This window comes from Grus americana, chromosome 1, assembly GCF_028858705.1.
Source record: "Grus americana isolate bGruAme1 chromosome 1, bGruAme1.mat, whole genome shotgun sequence".
NCBI classification, from domain to species: domain Eukaryota; kingdom Metazoa; phylum Chordata; class Aves; order Gruiformes; family Gruidae; genus Grus; species Grus americana.
The window spans coordinates 34030298-34048949 of NC_072852.1; the positions used below are offsets into that span (position 1 = coordinate 34030298).

Consider the following 18652-nt stretch of genomic DNA (forward strand, 5'->3'; position numbering starts at 1 on the left):
AGAGATCATGGCACTTAACAAGATTCATTTGAGTGGAAAGGAGAAAGGGGTGATTTATTTATTTTTACTTTTATATACAATTCACAGTGAACAAGCTAGACAGGTCAATTAAAAATTACGACTAACAGCCTTTGTCATAAATATATACAGGGATATTTCATTATGGAAAAGCAGCTATTCTGCAATAACTGTTAAAACGAAATATATATATACATGAAGGGGGTTTTTTGGTTGGGTTTTTTTTGGGGGGGGGTTGTGGGATTATTTTTTTGGGGGGTGGGGTGGCTTTGCTTTTTGGTTTTTTAGGGGTTTTGTTTTTAACACATAATAATCATCAAGCTAAGTATTCCCACAGAACACAGACCTAGGGGATCTATATGCTTAATATAGGAGGAAACTCCATCATATAATTTTGTCTGTCTCCGTAAATGTCAAGCAAACGTACATTTGCAACTTATCTGTGTTTAAAGAGAACTTCCTAGCTTTGATGTTTTTAAGTACATGCAGAACCACCTTTTTCTCTTACTGGGAGATGAATAGCTCCAAAAAGTCTTTTCAACCTCATATACACTATCAGGCAGTTATCACTCAAGTACATGCAAGGTATGGCTAGATTTTCACCCATTTTAGTAAATCACACAGTAAGTTACCTTGAGTACTTTTGTCAATATGTGTACATCCAGAAGGTATGACCTGTTCTCAGTGTCTGACTTTGCTACCATATAATCTTGCCATTTTCTAGATGAGAGTACGGCTGAAACAGAACGACAACCGAGACTACTGCAAATATATTACCTTATGGGAAGCCTATTTATTCCCCAAGAGTACAAAGTTTCCCAAGATCCATGATACCTGTTGACTGCTAACTGGGGCTGGAAGCATTAAATTAACACCAGAAAAAAAAAATTAAAAAAGCCATTTTGCACACCATTTCAGTAATTTAACTCACCTAGTGACAGCAAAGGGGCCATATGTTGTGTCCCCTCCCCTGGCATCGCTATCACTTACATTCATGTACAGTACCTTCTGTGTACTTCCTGGAAATTTAACCAACATGTGCATGTATATATACACACACACACGTATGTGTGTGTAAGTAAATCCAACCTCCTGTAGCTGCCCACTGCTTTGCAGCCATCAGAACAATTATTCTGGCAAAGAGAATGTGCTAAAAACAGCTACCAGGAGAGAAGGGTACCAGACGCAGGATGTGGGCAAAAGGCAGGCCAGCGATGGGTGAGCACCCCGACATAAAAGGTTAAACAGACTGGGACATGTCTACATAAAGGACAATTCATGCAGAATTGATAGCGAAAAGGTAGATACATACTCAGATCCTACTGCTTCTGACAGGCATTTTCTGTGACAGACCTCAGCTGCACAATTCACAGCCCCGTGTATTTTCTCAGTTTACAATTGCAATTACCACCTGTATTTGCTGATCTGTGCTGGTCCAAGTGTAAAAGCACAGCATCTGTGGAGATATTTTCAGGACAAGCAGAGATGTAAAAAGCTTGGGGATAACATACTGGGGATGTTTCAGTTTTTTGTAAGAGCTGCACAGGGGACCTAAACTGTCTTACTATTTTATAACAAAGTGCGTGATCAATAGTGATTTTGCCAAGGCAGGCAGGTAGAAACTGACTCTGGGTTATAGGATCATAGTCAAGTAAATTCAAGTGTTATGGTCCACTCTCAGTTGTGGGTCAAAAAGACATATAGTGCCTACAAAGCTAGAGAGAGATGAGATTGCAATAGTAAGAAATATACCATTCATCTTGTGACCAGCAGAGCAAGACTGGAAAGACTTCAGGCAACTGCAGTCATTAAAATAGACTGTTGTCAAAAAATGCTAGATCAAGTGTTACAGAAGAGGAAATATTTAAAAATTGGTCCTGCTTCTGAGAATACATATTAGGGAAAAGTTAATAGGAAAACAAACCAAAGTAAACAAGATAAAAATTGTAAATAAAATTAAGTCAAGAGCAAAAGAATAAATAATCAGAGAAGAAAGTAGCAAAAAGGAGAAATAGCCAGCAAAAGAAAGCAGAAGAATCAAATGAAAAATTCAAATTAAGTAATCAAGTATAAAAATCTTCATCTAGATCTTTTCAATGTAGAGGAGGTAGAGTTTGGTCTACTTCCTGACCCTTTCTTTTGTTCTGTTTAGCTAAAAAAAAAAAAAAAAAAAAAAAAACAGAAAAAAACCCAAAACCCAAAAAAACCCCATTTTATTTTCAACTTGCAAAGTCAGTCCTTGTACTGGAAACTATTTTGTGCTGGTGAGAGAGAGAACAAATGCACAGGTTAATAATGGAAGCACTGAAATTTTTGACTGTTGTAGGACTAGAGTCTCACTGTTTATACCTATGTGACAAGTGAAACCAGAACGATTAAGGGGAAGTGATGACATCAGCTAGTCAGCAGCAATAAGACATAGTTTGCCCAAAAAAAAATTGATAGTCTTGAGTTGACATTTTAGTATGATTTTTCCTATCTTATGATGGAATCTCTACATTAAGATAAAAATCTATAAAAACTAGTATGTAACTTATGGATGCTCATTCAGGTTTATAAACATGACCTCAGTGCTGAAAGCTAATCCGATGTTCAGATGTAGAAGGTAACTTTTTTGAAGTGACAGCCTGTAAGTTAAAGCATTAAGTTACATCAAGGTAAGCATATCTTCCAGTTACAAGTGTTAAAACTTCCTTTGGAAAACCAATGTAGCTTATTTCATTGAAGTTAGTAGTAGTAAGCAGCATAAAACTGGGGAGCAAATATCTGGACTCTGTTACCTGCACTAGATCTCCACAAAACCTAGATGCTGGCTATGCTAGGACTAGCTTCTAGTAAGTTTTTAGGGGTTTGTTTTAAACCGAACAATTAAAAACTACATTTCATTAAAATAACTTCCAGGACTGCCTACTTTCCCTGAAAAGGAACCACTGCACTCATCCATAGTAGCAGACAGAATTGTTTTCAAAATCTCTCAGAAACATGATCTGCTGACCCATATTAGTAAAAAAATAAACACAACCTCTTGTACTGAGGAAATTCTGAAGATCCACATTTAGGTTCATATTCCTGCCATTCTCCAGACAAAATTAAGCTTGATGTACAGTAAAGGAGCATTAGTTACCAAAGGGCTTCCTTGAGTTCCCAAGGAAGGAACTTGTCACACAGACCTTGTTACGCTCCAGAAGCTACATTAGAAGAAAGCAGTCCTGCCTTCCTGGACTGCAGAAAGCTGATAGCTAGCAAATCCATGCAAGAGATTCATGTGTACTTTCCTACTCCTAACTTTTGCTAGTCAAGGAGCATGTGAAATTGCTCTCTATGCCAGAGACTGTACACCCAAGAAGATGTATGTTTCCTCCTCTCTTACCTTTCTCTCTCTCTCACAGTAGTCACATAAAATACCTTTGGCACTTAGGCATTCTCCTGGCTCACAAAAACTTGATTTTAACTATCCTCAACATCAGTCAACCCATTCCTGACCTCCATGAAAGAATACAAGGCTTCTCAAAGGACTAAAACTATTTTTATAGCATTCATTCAGGATTAAAACAAATAAAAATAAAGCTCCTTTCTTCAGACTGGGGCCTGCTAGGAATTGAAGGCTCATTCTAGTTATAAATGGTGATAGCTCCCCCATTTTAAGGTATAAGCAAATACCACTGAATAAAGCGTTTGTCAATAAACTTGCAAGCCACATGTTCTTCAAAGTTAAATGATTTTTTAGGGGGTTGGGTTTTTTTATTATTTTGGGTTGTTGTTTGTTTGGGTTTTGTTGGGGTTTTTTACTGCTTTGATTTTGCTGTCTGGATAATGTTTGAGAGGTCTCTTTAGTCTACATGCATCCAGGAACATCCTCAGCAGATCTTGTTTCCCCATGTTTGAGGAAGCTATAATTGACCAATGCAGTAAAAGTAAAAAAACCTAAATACATTATCTAAGAAAATAAATTGAAATAAAGTGTGAAATTTCAAAAGTTACCCTAAAGATGCAAAAAATATGTCTGTATGATCAGGTATTCAACTAGGCACCCAGGCCATCACTCCAGATGACCTTCTGCCTTTGATGGCATCCCAAACTTTCCTAATTACACACTCCCTCCTTGCAATTACTACAGGCTCCCTGCTGACCTTCTAACCTCCCTTTACCATTTGCATCCCTGAACCCAGGGCATGCTCTGAAGTGTAACACAACAGGACTGCATACAGGGTGTCAGGAGCCATTAAGCAATGCTCCATGGGTACTCTGGGTTGTACAAACTCTTGGCACACTCAGAAAAAGGCTTAACTGAAGGTGAAAAGGGAAATCAGAACTTGAAGGGGAGAATGCACTCGAGAATGCAAAAAAGAAAAGGAACTTGGGAAGGAGTGAAGCTGTGAATGAAGGCAGTGCAGAGCTTGAGGATAGATACTTAAAGGATAATGTGAACTCAAGTACCTGGTTTAACTTCAGATCACTCAGGCACGTCTTCAGAGCAATTTTTAAAATTCCATTGTCAAATTTCCCATACCTTCTCAGATAAGTCCATGCCCTTTTTTCCTCCCTAGCTTTTACAGCATTGGTCTACAGCAATTGCCTTATATATGCAAAGCTAGAAGATAAAATTATACCTAACAGTTTAAAGTATTCCATTTTAATTTCCATACACCAAGCTCAAGTTCAGCATTGAAGAAAATGGATCCTACAAAGAGAAGAGATTTTACTTAAACAAAATACAGGGCTACCGTGTCACTAGTCTAGTTTCTACTGATTCACAATAAATAGTGTATTACCTCAGCAGCAGTCTCACTTAAATCTCTGCATGTATTCATGAAGCATGGTACTGTTCAATAAGTGATAACTGACTAGCTTATTTTTGCAGGTGTGTTTACTGAATGCACAAAGCTATGAAACTTTTAAAACCTTGAGGGAAAAAAACCATCTTTTTACTAACTTTTGAGGGTAGCCCCATCTGGGAGTGGGGAATGCATTCAGGGAAGACAAGATCTCACAGGAAGATTCCACCCAACATCTATCTCCCTCCTTTCACATCCATTCTTCTCAACTCCAAAAAAAGCTGTCTCCCCGGCAGTCACATGAAGAATGTAACGCTTATTTTGGATGCGTGAAGATGAGGAAGAACATTAGGCTGAAGGCTCTGAGTCAGGATGCAGGATACTCTATGCAGATATATGCGACCAGCTGGCTATAACCACCTCTTAATCCCCACACAATCCCGCCCTGGGGAACTACAGGCATGTCCCACAAAAAGTGCACCAGTACCGATGCCAGGCTCTGCCTCCTCTTCTGAAAACCCCACCAGCTTCATTTGTGAGGGGAAAGCAGCCACAACGTTGGGTATGCTATGGGCAGAAGGTGAAACAGAAGGTTGTGTCAGACTGGGCAGAAGGTGAAATGAGCAGTGAGAGAAGATCCTGAGAACACTGGGACAGCAAGGCCTTTGCTGGTGGCTCAGACTAGGTGCTCTATCAGCCAGGCAATGACAGAGGACCTAAGTCCAGCTGGAAGCTGCAGTGAAAGTTCACAAGGCTCATTTAGAAGATACAAAGGCTCAGTTTAAAGGCACTCAAGGATTTCTGAGTGGACGTAAAGATGATGCAGACTGCAATGTACCAGCAAAGTAGAGACACACACAACTGAGATATTCAAATTATTACAGAGAAGCGGGTCATGTGCTGAAGAGTTTGAGAACTGCTAAATAATAGGTAGTTGAGACAACTTTTAAGTTCAGTAGGTGCATGGTTTTTAGAAAAAATATTTTCAGTGCATGTGGTCCTTTCAAGTAATGAAAATTGATTGTTTGCAAGGACAGAATCAAAACAGGCAACAAAAGTTCTGAAAAGAGAAGGTTTTAAAATTTATCATATTTATTCTATATAGAGGATGACACTATTCTCAATGCTATGGTACAAGTATCTACTAGAACATAAAACATGAGAGAAAAAAGGTATTTGTGATTCTTCATCTTTCCTACTCTCTCTGTGAGTTAAAAGGGCAACATATCAGGGGGTTTAGTATAGGTTTTAATTGGGGTTTGTAAAATGCAGACAAGAACCAATGATAGCCATTTGTAAAGCAAGATATATACGCAAAACTTTGATGAATATAGAATTACTGTTTTTGAATGCTTGCTTCTCCAGTAATTTCTGAGGACTAACCCAAGCCTACAAGCCTCATCCTGAAGACAAAGTGATATATATATACCCACATACTCAAGAACAAGCACTAGACAAAGGTGTCTCTCTCAAGTATCACTTGTTTCTGATTGTCTTCTCCATCATGGGTATCACCGTCTTAATACGCATTCCACTTGCCTGCATGTATACAGCCACCTCCATTATATTTTCTATAGGCTACTAGAAACAGACTAGAACACAAAGCTGAATTTTTTTGTTTCCCAAAAATAAAGAAGTCTTGAACCTTTACTTTCCTGAGTGACTGTAAAAAAAAATGTGGAACAACATCAACTTAAATTCACAGTAGTATTTACAACATCATGTTTTTACAGTGTGCATGTCACACATACACACAATTCAATAAACAGTGATGTGGTAAAGCACAAGGTATCAATCTTCTTGTTTCTAGACACAAGATTTAGCAACACAGTACAACTGTTTTGATAGACTGTCATGTGATACTTCATTATCACTTTGCAAGACATAAGGAATGCTATGAAGGGATAAGTAAAGAATGTATATCAATGGAGTTTTGATTTTTTTGCTCAATACAGTTCTTAAGTGTTTTATAGATACACTCCCACTGAAGTTAGTACAAAGCTTCCTGTCCACTTTTAACAGAAATGTTATTAGAGAGCACTGCTGCACACAAATTAGAACATAACACACCTCTACGGCATTGCTGAAAGCAGAGGAAGAAAAATGTCAAACACTAGTTCTTTTCTCATCACCTCAAGCACCGTTATTCCTCACTCATAACCACACAGTATCTATAAAGCTGCAAACATAACTGATGCCAACTAACAGCATCATTTTATCAAAACAATAGCTTACTGTGTTTGAGGCATGTTTTTTCCTCCATTATAATGCTCTTGGTGTCAGGAGTTACATCAACCAATTCTATTACAGGCCACAGCAATAGATCCTTTGAAAGCAGCATTTGTATATCCCGCCAAAGAAGTATCATCATGACTGCAAACTGCCGATGCCAAGACATTTCATGACCAACTACTTGGAATGATGCCCGAGAATTTCCAGCTCAGCTCTGCAGCAAAGGCATCCCACTACATTTCTTTCAAGGAGGAGAAGAATATGAATGGAGACAGGAGGAAGTAACCAACATGCTTACCAAGCCACCACAGATGCTGAAGACAGCCATGTGCGTCTCCTGTGCATTGACATGCCCACGGTAGAAACAGTGGCGCAAATCAGGGAAGGACTGCTTCTGTGGGGCCCCTATATGCACCACAGTGTACTGAGCAGCAACAAAGCCTGCATCGGCGCTCAGGTTGAGCTGGAAGACCTGCCCGTATGCACTGAGCTGGTAGTGTGTTCGAAAAGCAGTGGGCTCCAGCGGTGCCTCCAAGCTCCTTTTCCTCCTGCTGAAGTGATGCGTGTGCGGGAAAACTTCTCCAAATTCATTCACTCGGACAGGTGTGACGATTTCGTAGGAGGAGAGCTGCTTCACTAAGGTCTCTGCAACAGAAAGCAAGAGACTCAGCCTGACGGAACAGCACAGAAGCAACCTTCGCTCGCACCCAAGCGGCTCCTAGCACGGCACTCCTTGCGCTAGCCAGGGGTCCGGTGACAGGATGGGGGCGGGGGCCCTCCTCCAGCACGCCCGGCGAGACCCCGCTCCACCGCCCCGGCCCCACCGCCGCAGCCGGTGGGCGCCCCGACGGCCGCGACCCCAACGGCCTCCCCGCTGCCCCACTCGTGAGGAAACGCTCCCTCCTCCCCGCCCGCGGCCAGGGGAGCGGCGGCTGCTCCGCCGGGCACGGCGCCTGCCGCAGGGCCAGGACCTGCGGAGAAGCCCCGCCTTTGTTGCCGCTTGTTTACCTTGTCCCGGGTGGAAGCGGACTCCCCACGACTCGGTGACGAGCAGGGAGAGAGGGCACAGCAGACCCGCCAGCCACCTCGCCACCCGCATGGCTCGCTCCGCGACGGGCGTGCCCGCAGCGGCCCGGGGGCTGCCTCAGCAGCCGCCGGCCGCCTGGGCCGACCCCGCACCGCGCCGCTCCTCCATGCTCCCTGCGCCCCGCCTCGCTGTCCCGCTGCCTCCGCGCTCCCCTCACACGCCCGCTCCCGCGGGAAGCCGCCCCGCGATCCCGCTCCCTCTCCTCCCAGCCCTTCGCCTGTGCTCCCCCAGCTCGCTCTCCGCCGCCGGGGTGAGCGAGGGCGGCCTTTCCCGGCCCTTCCTCCGCCTCCCTTGCCCCCGCCGCCGGCGGGGAGGCGAGGAGATGCCCAGCTGCCCTCAGGCGGTGGCCATCCCCGCACCCGCACTTCAAAGCGGGCCCGGGGGCCCGGCCCGCCCCCGGGGCAGGAGCTGCCCAATGGCGGAGGGCAGCCCCCGCGCGCGGCCGCCGCGCGGCGCCTCCCCCTCGCGCGCCTCCCGCCCGGGCCGGGCCCTCAGCACCCCCGGGGCGGGCAAAGGGGGGTCCCGGGGGTCCCTGAGCGCCATCCCGCCGCCTGCCGCCCCCTCTCCCCACAGTGCTTGGTGCAGCTGGCGTTAGAGCCCGGGAGAGGTGTCATTTAAGGGGGGGGGGGGGGGAAGACTTTTGAGAAGCCTGGCAATGCCGAATTCACCTTGGGAAGGGCAAAGGCAGCGCTGTGAAGTTCGGGGGTGTCCCCTGAGGTTCAGTGCTGCCCGCACACGCACCACACCGACCACCTTCCCCTGCACGTCAGCTCCAGGGTGATGACGTTTCCACACACAGCTTCGAAGGAAGAAGATCTCAAGGCAGAGTCTGACAACACGGTGTCGACAGACTGGGCTTGTTTTCTTTAAACACCGGGTCCCCCACATAGGTTATTCTGTCCGGGCAAAGTCTTCATAAAACTGCTTGTACCAGCATTCAGGGAGCCCTGCATCCCTCGCACGGAGCCTGTGGATTATCAGCCTTACTGAAAACCGGTTGTTAGGAGGCCGTACTCTGGCAATCGCTGTATGTGCACAGTGGTTCCTCTTCAGGAAAAGTAGGCAGTTCTGGAATTTGGTTTAATGAAATGTAATTTTTAGTTGTTTTGTCCTCAAACCTAGTTTTTATAGCTATGTTTAAACCTACATCTGGTGGTGGTGGTGGGAATCTAGCCTTGAACTAAAAATTCCCCAAGCTGGAGAATCCATTTAGTTGATGACTAATCACTGTTAAAGATGGGGGAATCATTTTCAGCATCATCCATCTGTATGGAAATATCTACAACGCAGAAGCCTGTGGTGAGCCAGGTCTCTAAGCTGGATGGGGGTCCAGTCAATACAGGCAGTGAGATCTGTCTATTCAGCTACTGATGCTCTCCAGAAAATGTGCAATGTACATGCAACTTCTTTTCAAATATTCCTTTTGTCTTCTCTTTATTAAGTGCTTTGTTTCTTTTCTTGTCTGCTTCAGCAAAAAGTAAGTCCAATACAGGGTTTAAAGAGAGTGTATAATCTCAGCAAGTAATGTGTTCAGTGCGTTTGTTCATCAGAGCACTGGTACCCAAGACATCATGAACAGCTTCAGAAGTGATAACCTGCTTATCGTGTGGCTGCAGGTGTCACTGCGCAGGTGGAACCGAGCTCATCCAGACTCTTCCTCTGTTCTTACTGGGATACAAGAGTCAATGACCGCTCTGTCACAGGCACAATGGCCTCAGGGATGGCCTTTGAGCTTGAAGTGCCTTTCATGTCTTAAGGCAGTTTTGTGGTCTGACTCACCTGCTATTTTAGGAATTGTGTAAGGTAGAAACAGAGTTGGAGGACATGTTTTCTCCTGAAATGAGAGAATGAGCTGATCAGGCGTTGAATGAAGGTGAGCAGTACTGGAAGAACCTTCACTGCTAAATGATGTCCCCCGTCAGAGTCCAGGATTGTAGAAAGGATGTCTGGATTGTTCCAAACTATATCGGTATATTTATCCAGCATAATCTGAGAATATTGACCCCTGTTGGAAATACTGAGTTGTCTTCTTGAATACTCGGAAGATGGCAGCTCTCAGATGCATATTAAACTGTTTTCTGTATGTGGGTCACTGATAAGCACTCTCACATGACGAGAAACAAATATTTGAAATCTGAAGACTTCTGCAAAGTGAGAACAAATGGAAAGCCTATGTCTCCAAATACCACGAATATCAACGTAATCCAACAACGAAGCGGGACTTCCAAACTATTTCTTTTAAACTGCTTACACTGGCAAAGACTGATGGTGAGATGTAAACAAAACTCCAGTTCTGAGCATTGAGTGGTGAGAAAGAATAGGAGGTGGGTGGCGAGAGCTCCATCCTCACCATCACAGAAGCATGAAGGTACAAGGCTTATTTTAGTGCGTTGAGATGTTCCATTGCAGAAAGCTCACACATGGGGTGCTCACATAGTAGTAGAGCAAAGTTTAAGGATTAGTGCTTTGATTTTACTGACTGCTGTGAAAAGCATGAATAATGGGAAAAAGTTAAATGCAGAGGAGCAATTGTTGCACTTGCCTTTGCACATCTCCAGCAAATGAGAATTTGCCACATTTTTGAATCTCACTTATAGAAGTACTAGTCAGAGCGCAGCAAGTTATCTCCTTCCTTAGTCAACTTAAACATTCATCAGTGATGAAGTAAATGGGCATTATTTCATTGGGCGTAACCACATACCCACTGACTGAGATTGGATGTGTTACTTGTTTATGATTTGCAAGTTTTTTTTTCTAAAAATGAACAGAAGCATTAAGCATCACGGAAGACAAAGTTCAACGTTCTTACTTCAAGCACAAAGCTTCATTGTAGCCCACTTCAAATATAAGCAGATGATTCAATTTTTTTAACAATTTACATATGCATTTATGTATATATTTCCAGTATTTTAGAAAAGGCAACATTTACTTCAAAATGTGAATATTTTAAAAACAATAAGATTACTTCTCTTAAATCCCATTTTAATGTGCTTAACTTTCCCTGTATTCTCCATTAGAATGGAACACCAGCTCTTCTATAGTAAACACTGATGGTCCGTCTCTGTCTAAAGATTGACTGTTGAGCAATTTAAAACTGACAACATCTATTTAGATTGCCAGTGTTGCTCCAGTAGCTCCTGGCAGTGCCATGGGACTACTGCTCAAAATGCAGTGCTGAGCAAATTTTTTCTTTTTCTTTTTTTTTTCCCCTCAAATTTTCATCCTAAACAAAAAGTAAACTTTCAAACGTGAATCTGGTGATTCAGGCAATGTCAGACATTCTAATCAAACACCTTTTTATACTGAGCAGCCACTCCACTTTCAGAAACTGCTGAAGCTCTACAGGTATTAGGCACAAGTCTGATTTTCAAATGCAAGATGGGTTAGCTGTGCTAGGAGAATAAGAGTGGGTTTTAGGCAGTTCTAGTAGTATTCATGTTACCTGAATGTCTTTGGGCAATAAGCTGCGGTCATTCAACGTGACCTCTACCCATATGGCATCAGTTTGAGTCTTGTGAGGAGTAAATATAACTCTGTATAACAAAGGAAGGGGTGTATTTCTACTATGAAGAAATAGAAGTACATCAGAAAATTCAGAAAGCATGGAAATAGTATGTTTGCTACAACTTTAAGAGTAGAAGGTTGGAGACAGGCAGAAGGATGAAGTGAAGTTGGAGAATTATGGAAGCTGTTTAAAGGAGCAGAACTGCAAAAATACGTCATGAAATATTAAAAATAAAAATTCAAATGAGGGGTTGAGCACTGGAACAAGGACACAGAAAGGTCGTGCAGTCTCCACCCTTGTAGAAACTCAAAACTCGACTGGACAAGGAAGCCCTGAGCAACCTGAACTAACTTTGAAATTAGCCTTGCTTTGAGCAGGAGGTTGGCCTAGTTGACCTCCAGAGGTTCCTTCCAGCCCAGATTATTCTATGATTCTATGAAACAAAAGAAAAAAAAAGTCCCTGGAGAAAGCTGAAGAGATGAAAGTGGAGAGGAAGAAGAGGATCGTTAGACCTACGAAAAGAACAGAGATGTAGGGGAGAAAAAATCAGGAGAAACTAGTCTTAGGCTACAAAGAAACAGAAGAGGAAGAAAGGAGAAGCAACTGAGAATATTTGATAAGATTTTCCAAGGCTAGAAGTTATAGACTGGTAAAGCTCCAGCTAAGGCAGTGAAATTATGCTGGTTTACATCTGCAAATGCAGTCCTCAGCGATGTAATGTATTCTGACTTCATTAAATCTGCATTGACATTAAAGCTTGCTATTGAACAGTTGCCTTTAAAATGCCTCCTACATTAGTGAAATAAATCCATCTATTTACACTGTTGATTCTTTTCACTTATCTCTTTCAGCGGATATGTTTGGAATGAAGTATGTTGTGCCAATTACTTGGCAAGCGAAGGAAATACAAGGATATTCTGTGCTCACTGAAACCACTTGCCTTCCTCGGGGTTTCACTAGGATTGCATGGACAAACCCAATTGCAATTATGTCATGATTATTCAAATATTTGTATTGTGCACTTAACATGCTGCAGTAGATAAGGCTCACCAGATTAAAGAGTAGGATTTGTAAAAATGCACATTGAGTAGTTAATGAATTTCTTCCTTAGGCCCAGTACAACCTACCACAGATTAGCTATTAAATCCTGTAACTTGTTTTTGCCTCCATTTTTTTTAAAGTGGTCTTTTGTAAGTGGTTTTGACTGAAAATGGCAAAGTGGAAAATGGTAGCAGTATAAAAGCCAGTTGTTCAGAAAAGGCAAAGGCAATGTTTAAGTAAGTGAAATTTTTATAAAAAGTAAGACTTAAGAATGAATTTTATGTGGAAAAGGAGACTATATGAAGTATATAATTTACTTCCTTATTATTTTATCTTGGCATTGTGCAATACAATTTAAATCAATCCTTCAGGCTCTTTATTTACTGTTCTTGTCGGGACACTAAACCCATTGCACAAATCTGGCCAGTTTGCAGTCACTTCTCTTATTCATCACCTTACCTGATGCTTATCCCGAGAAGTCCCAGAGGTTATATATATACCATATATATTTATATACACACCATGGAGCCACCTGACCCCTGGCACCAGGTCAAGAGTGGCTTGTGTCCCCTTTGATCAAGGCTGGCGTTGTCTGGAGCGGGCTGGCCTTGCCCAGATGCTGAGCCGTGAAGCTGTGTGCCACCATGCCTCCTGCACAGCTCCGTCTGCGGTGGGCAGCTGGAGCTGGGGCTGCTGGAGGGACGTGGCTGGCTGGATCGCTGCGTGCAGGTGAATCGGTACGCCCTGTCTGGTGGCAGCTGGGCCGTTCCTGCATGCCCCGTCACTGCAGGCAGCTTTGGCTTTTCTCCTGAGACTCAGGGCCAGCAGCATCATCCATCAAAACGCTATCGGGGACTGCCTCTCGGCAAGGACCCTGGGCATACTCCAAATAACTTAAAGATGACGTAGGTCTGATGCTGTTTGCCCCATCCTCCACCCTACTCTCTCCTCCTTCACCTTACACCACACCGTCCTGCCCGGTCCCCAGCTTCCCTCCCAGAGTGCCTCCACTTGCCAGCCCAGCTGCAGCTCTAGGGGCTGGTTGGGGAGAGGAAGATCTAGCCATGAAGCACCCACAGTACACAAGGACAGCATATATGTTGCAATGAAATATAAATGTATTGTCACTGACATGGGTAAAGTAGAGGCTAAATGACCACAGGGTCCAAATAAAGTGCATTTAAAATAACATTACCACTGGTTAAGTATGAAGTAAAAAAACCCCAAACAACCCACAATGGATAGCACAGTTCTAAGGTCTTCTCTAGTGCTGAGAGCAGGACGGGAAGGTCTGTAAGCATCGGAGTAGTGTATAAAGAAGGGTGATGGTCTGAGGACAGCAAGGATGCTGCAGGAGATGCTCTCAGGTGAGCCAGGAAGTTAACCCTGGCATGGTCCCATCCACCCTCACTGGGTGGAGCTGGAGAGGACTGTCCCCTCAACCAGCCTGGTCGCTCCAGAGGGAGCCCAGGAGCGTGCTAGTGTGTGTGCAGTGTGGACACTGAGGAGACCAGGGCACAGGGGAGCAATTCAGGGTGACCCTGTAGGGGAACCTAGGAACCCACAGAATTTAAAGGGAGCAAAATCAATGAAATTTTGTAGAAACCAGTAGAAATCTAGGCATTTTGAACCATATTATAAATGGATTCAACAGTGTGATATAATAATCTTTTTTGCTATTGAGCTGATTCAAAAGCTCTTCTGAAAAAAAGTGTGGGTTTTTTTCTACAGTATGTATGCATTTATGCTACTATCTGCATTCACACTATAGTAGTTTTTGAACACTCGTGACTTACTCTAAGGTTAATGTCTGCACATATACTCTTCCCTTAATCAAAGGTAACTGAAAGTCCATTACTTCTATGTTATTTAACATGAAGTCTTTTGCCAAGTTTTATCCTGTGAAATATAGGCTTACATAGAGTCAGAAAGGTATTGTATACCGTACCATGTAATTGGAACTTGTTTTTCTTATTTTTTATTGAGATCCTGCATTATTTTCAGTATGAATAATTTTGCAGAATTATCTATGAAATACTAACTTACTGGCAAAAAGTATTATTTGCAAACAATTAAATATATGCTAGGCAGTCATAGCTACTAGCTTAAGAAGCTTATGATCGATTAAAATTATTTCATTATGTTGTAAGTGAAGACAGGCACTTTGATATCGTTACAAATCCCCTGGGAAGGAAAGCGAAGAGGCATATGCCAGCTACAGGGTATGACACGCAGCGCTGTGCAAGCACCGTGGACGTACCGGGGCTCAGTGTCCCAGGACAGAAGCTGGCAGACTGCTCTGTGCTTCCTGCTGACCCTGGGGCAGGAGCCCCGCTCTGAACTTCACCCCGTCTCTGTGCTCCATCAGCACAGTGCACCTGTTGTATCAGCCGGGGGGGGGGATTTCAGCTTTCAAGGGGAGGCAAGCGTAGGTCACCACGTACTCTTAGAGAAGTGTGCAGAAGAAAAAACACCCTCTAACCTGAGATGTACAAGTGATCTCAAACAAATTATTGAGAAAAATAAGAATTACTGGACTGTGAAGACAAAGGCATGTGCACTCACTCTGCCAAAAACGCAAGCTGGTTTTTTTTTTTTTTTTTAAAGTCACGAGCGCACTGCAGCTGTTACTTTGGCTCGAGAGAAAGTATTCCCTACAGTAAAGAGACATAGGGCCCAATTCAGCTCTCATACCAGCCCTGTTAGTTATGCCAGGGATAATTTGGCTCACATAGCACTCTCCTAGCTACCAGCCTTTTCTAGAGTCCCACTCTGGGTAGTATCCTAAAATTACTCCACAAGAGAATATAAATTTGACATTGCAAGACACAAACAGCAGTCATAGAATGCGAGCATCAAATTGTTAATAGCAAGTGAAGTGGCTCCTAATTGTGCAAACTCAAACCTGGGTTTACCCAGTGGTATCCTGTGCCGTTTAGAAATGCTAGCTTTAGCAGGACCAGAAATTTGTTTTAAAGTACGTGTCCATACAAGTGAGCTGCACAAGGACTAGAAGGATCCAGAAGCATCCAAACCTCATTCACTTTGCTACACGTGGCTGTATAGAGTGATAAAAAAGATAACTTAGAGCACAACACGAGCATCATGAGACACCCTCATATCACAGTGTTGTGTTTCAGAGGAGGTGTGAGCTTGTTTTGCAGTAATTTCACTGTTCTGACATTATAGTCATATTATACAAATGCGGGAACATCACGCTCTTTGTAGTATCTCACTGGCGAGACACTCTCATTCATTGTTAGAATACCATTCATATATTAGAATTAATAACTGACTATGCAATTGCTGAAGACAAAAGGAGAGTGAAATTGTGGATAACATTAACAGGCTGTTCCTGGAGGTACTATATGCTTCATGTCTTGCAGGAAACTTCTAGGAAAAGAGTTGTCAGCTCTCTGCCAGCTAATAGTCACTGAATTAATAAACCAGAAGCTCCTATCTTCATTCCATTTTTTCAAATACATGATTTTTTCATCTTCCTTCATACACTACTTTTCCCAGCTGGGAGACTCACAAGAAAAATACCAAACTGACCACCAAGACAAAGGACGGATGAGGACTTCCATGGCAAAACAATACAAAGCTGTATGTAAAGAACTATGTTTATTGTACCAGGTCTATGTAAACTCAACGTTCAAAGCTATGGGTGGAGGAACCCTGAACTACTACTTTTTTAGTGTTTTTTTTCTTTGATAAATCATACGGTATTTTGATTTTTTTTTTGATCCAGTTCGTATAATTCTAAGTAATTTACCAAAATTAATTCATTTTGGTTATTTTTTTAACCTGTTTTGGAATCCACTATACTGTAAGTCTTGGAAATGTTGTATCCTCATCTTCACTAAATCTGAAAGATTTTCTCGTGATAGCCAGATTGTACATGCTGACTTTGCAGAAAACAGTGATGCCCTAACTTGCCTAATCGATTACATCTTCAAGGAGAATATAGAGAAATTGTTATTTTGATAAATAAATCAAAATTCAGTGGATGATTTTGGCTGAATTCAGTTTTAGATTTACAAAACTAATGAAGGAGGAGAGCTGTTTTATCCCAGCCAGCAGATATAGAATTAATCCAGGGGAAAACCCATGTTTAATCCTATTTCTTCCAAAGAAGATTTGATCTTGTGTTTCCATTAACTGTTCAGCAGAATAAGCTGGGCATGCTTATAACCCATTTCCATGTTGATGTTCCACTATATATTACATACTTTCCATTTCCCTGGTGGAAAATCTGTTACAGTATAGCAGTTAGATCAGCTTTCTCTTGCATGGTTTCATATCTCATTAAGGCAGCAGCAGAAGATAAACTCAAGGATCCCACATCATTCTTGTTGAGGTCTCTAAGTCGGGGTTACTGGACAGAACTTATTTCCTTATCGCTGGAGTCATCTCTGCTTTACTTTTGGCAGCTTGAAAGAAATGGCATCAAAGTGGAAGCTTTTCCAGTTTTCCCTTTTATGTTCTCTGGTCAAGAATTTTGGGGAAAAATTATTTAGATTAGGTCTGAGCAAAAAAATTAAAGTAAAAAATTGGTTCGGCCACTGAACAAAAAGGTAGTAACTGTATGTAGCACCAGGCAGGACCCCAAATATATGCCGCCTTGAACGCTTATGGTCCTGAACAGATTTGAAGATTGCTGAACGGACAGGTCACCAAGCGTACTACATTTGTAAGTTGTGGGAGTATGGTATAGAAGTACAAGGATATTTCTTCCCTCGGTGCTTCAAAAACTGATTTAATAAAAGCTTACAATATTTTCCTGAGATGCCACTGTTCCACTTCATATAGGACTTTTAAAGTCACCTCCAGTGAGTGAGAGGTACAAAACCGAGGCATTTGGCTAAAACGAGTATTCAGAGAGTTTGTGCTTTTTTTAACCTAGGACACAAACTTGAATGTTATTAGCAAAATCCAAATAACTACTATTGACAATCCTAAGAGTTTCCTGCCAAGCAAAGGGTGTTGTGTTGTAGACCCTGTTTGCTAAGCCCTGAAGCAAAATCATCGGGTCATTTGGTTTAAGACATTGGAGTCACAAAATGGACAATATTTGAATAAAAGTACTTTGAATTTGAGCCAGTGAGACACTTTCATTCCCTCTTTTTTTCTTCCTTAGTTTAGTTCCCTCTTTAACATTTTCATTTGTAAAACCATAGAAATATTAAGCTTCTGTACTCAATAATGCATTTGTTACTAAAGAATGAGAAACCCTTAGTTCCACCGTAATTTTAACATTACTCTCCCACACATGCATAATGATAAGCTCTTTCATTACTTTGAGACACTAATGAGCAGTTTTATTCAATACTTAATACAATTATAAGACCATTCTTTACTCACAGAATTACCTGTGAGACGCCCGAAAGGGACTTCAGTGGCATCCGTGCAGGCCGTTCATGGGGAAATGTACTTTGCTCACGTGCACGCTTCCTCCTGGGAACTGCTGCTACAAAGCATGGAACTACACCTAAGTGTATATAGTGAGTTACCTGGAAATTAGCTATTCATTAGGACCGGCCGCATCAATTTGGTTTTCATGGGGAGGAATTACACATGGTTCTGTCGTGTCTGCATTCCTGTGAAACTGTTCAGGTGAAAAGAGTGTAGTAATTTCTGAATGGCTGCCTGTTTTGGTTTCTAGAATGCATGGACAGTCTACATCCTAATTTATATATAATGAGATTTTATTGTTACAGATGTTATGCCATCCTCTGTGGCTTGGCATCTTATAGCCAATTTACCCTATACAAAAAAACGTACAAATTGCATAAAAAAAAGTAAATAATCTAAAGTAAATTCAGTATTTGGATCTGGTAGGTAACCAAAGGTAATTATGAGTAAGGAAGCATTAAACTTAGAACCTGAGTCATCAGATTCTGAATTTTTTTTAATTTTTAATTGCAGCATTTTGAACTAGCTAAAATTAGGAGAATATTCCCAGGGAAACCCCTAGATTAAAATACAGGTTAC

At 42.1% G+C, this 18652-nt stretch overlaps 1 protein-coding gene across 6 annotated transcripts in view; it reads right to left on the reverse strand.

The window, feature by feature from the left end:
• ADAMTS20 (ADAM metallopeptidase with thrombospondin type 1 motif 20) overlaps positions 1 to 8460 on the reverse strand; it is a 104490-nt gene extending 96030 nt beyond the window's left edge. For all 6 annotated transcript variants that reach the window (XR_008574670.1, XR_008574671.1, XM_054809978.1 and 3 more), the window contains exons 1-2: positions 8034 to 8460; positions 7324 to 7670 (exon numbers count right to left, since the gene is read on the reverse strand). Coding sequence is in view for 4 of the 6 variants with exons in the window: in XM_054809978.1 (XP_054665953.1) it covers positions 7324 to 7670; positions 8034 to 8124 (438 nt within the window). In the remaining 2 variants the exon portion in view is untranslated. The remainder of the gene's footprint in view (positions 1 to 7323; positions 7671 to 8033) is intronic.
• Between the last annotated feature and the right edge of the window lie 10192 nt (positions 8461 to 18652).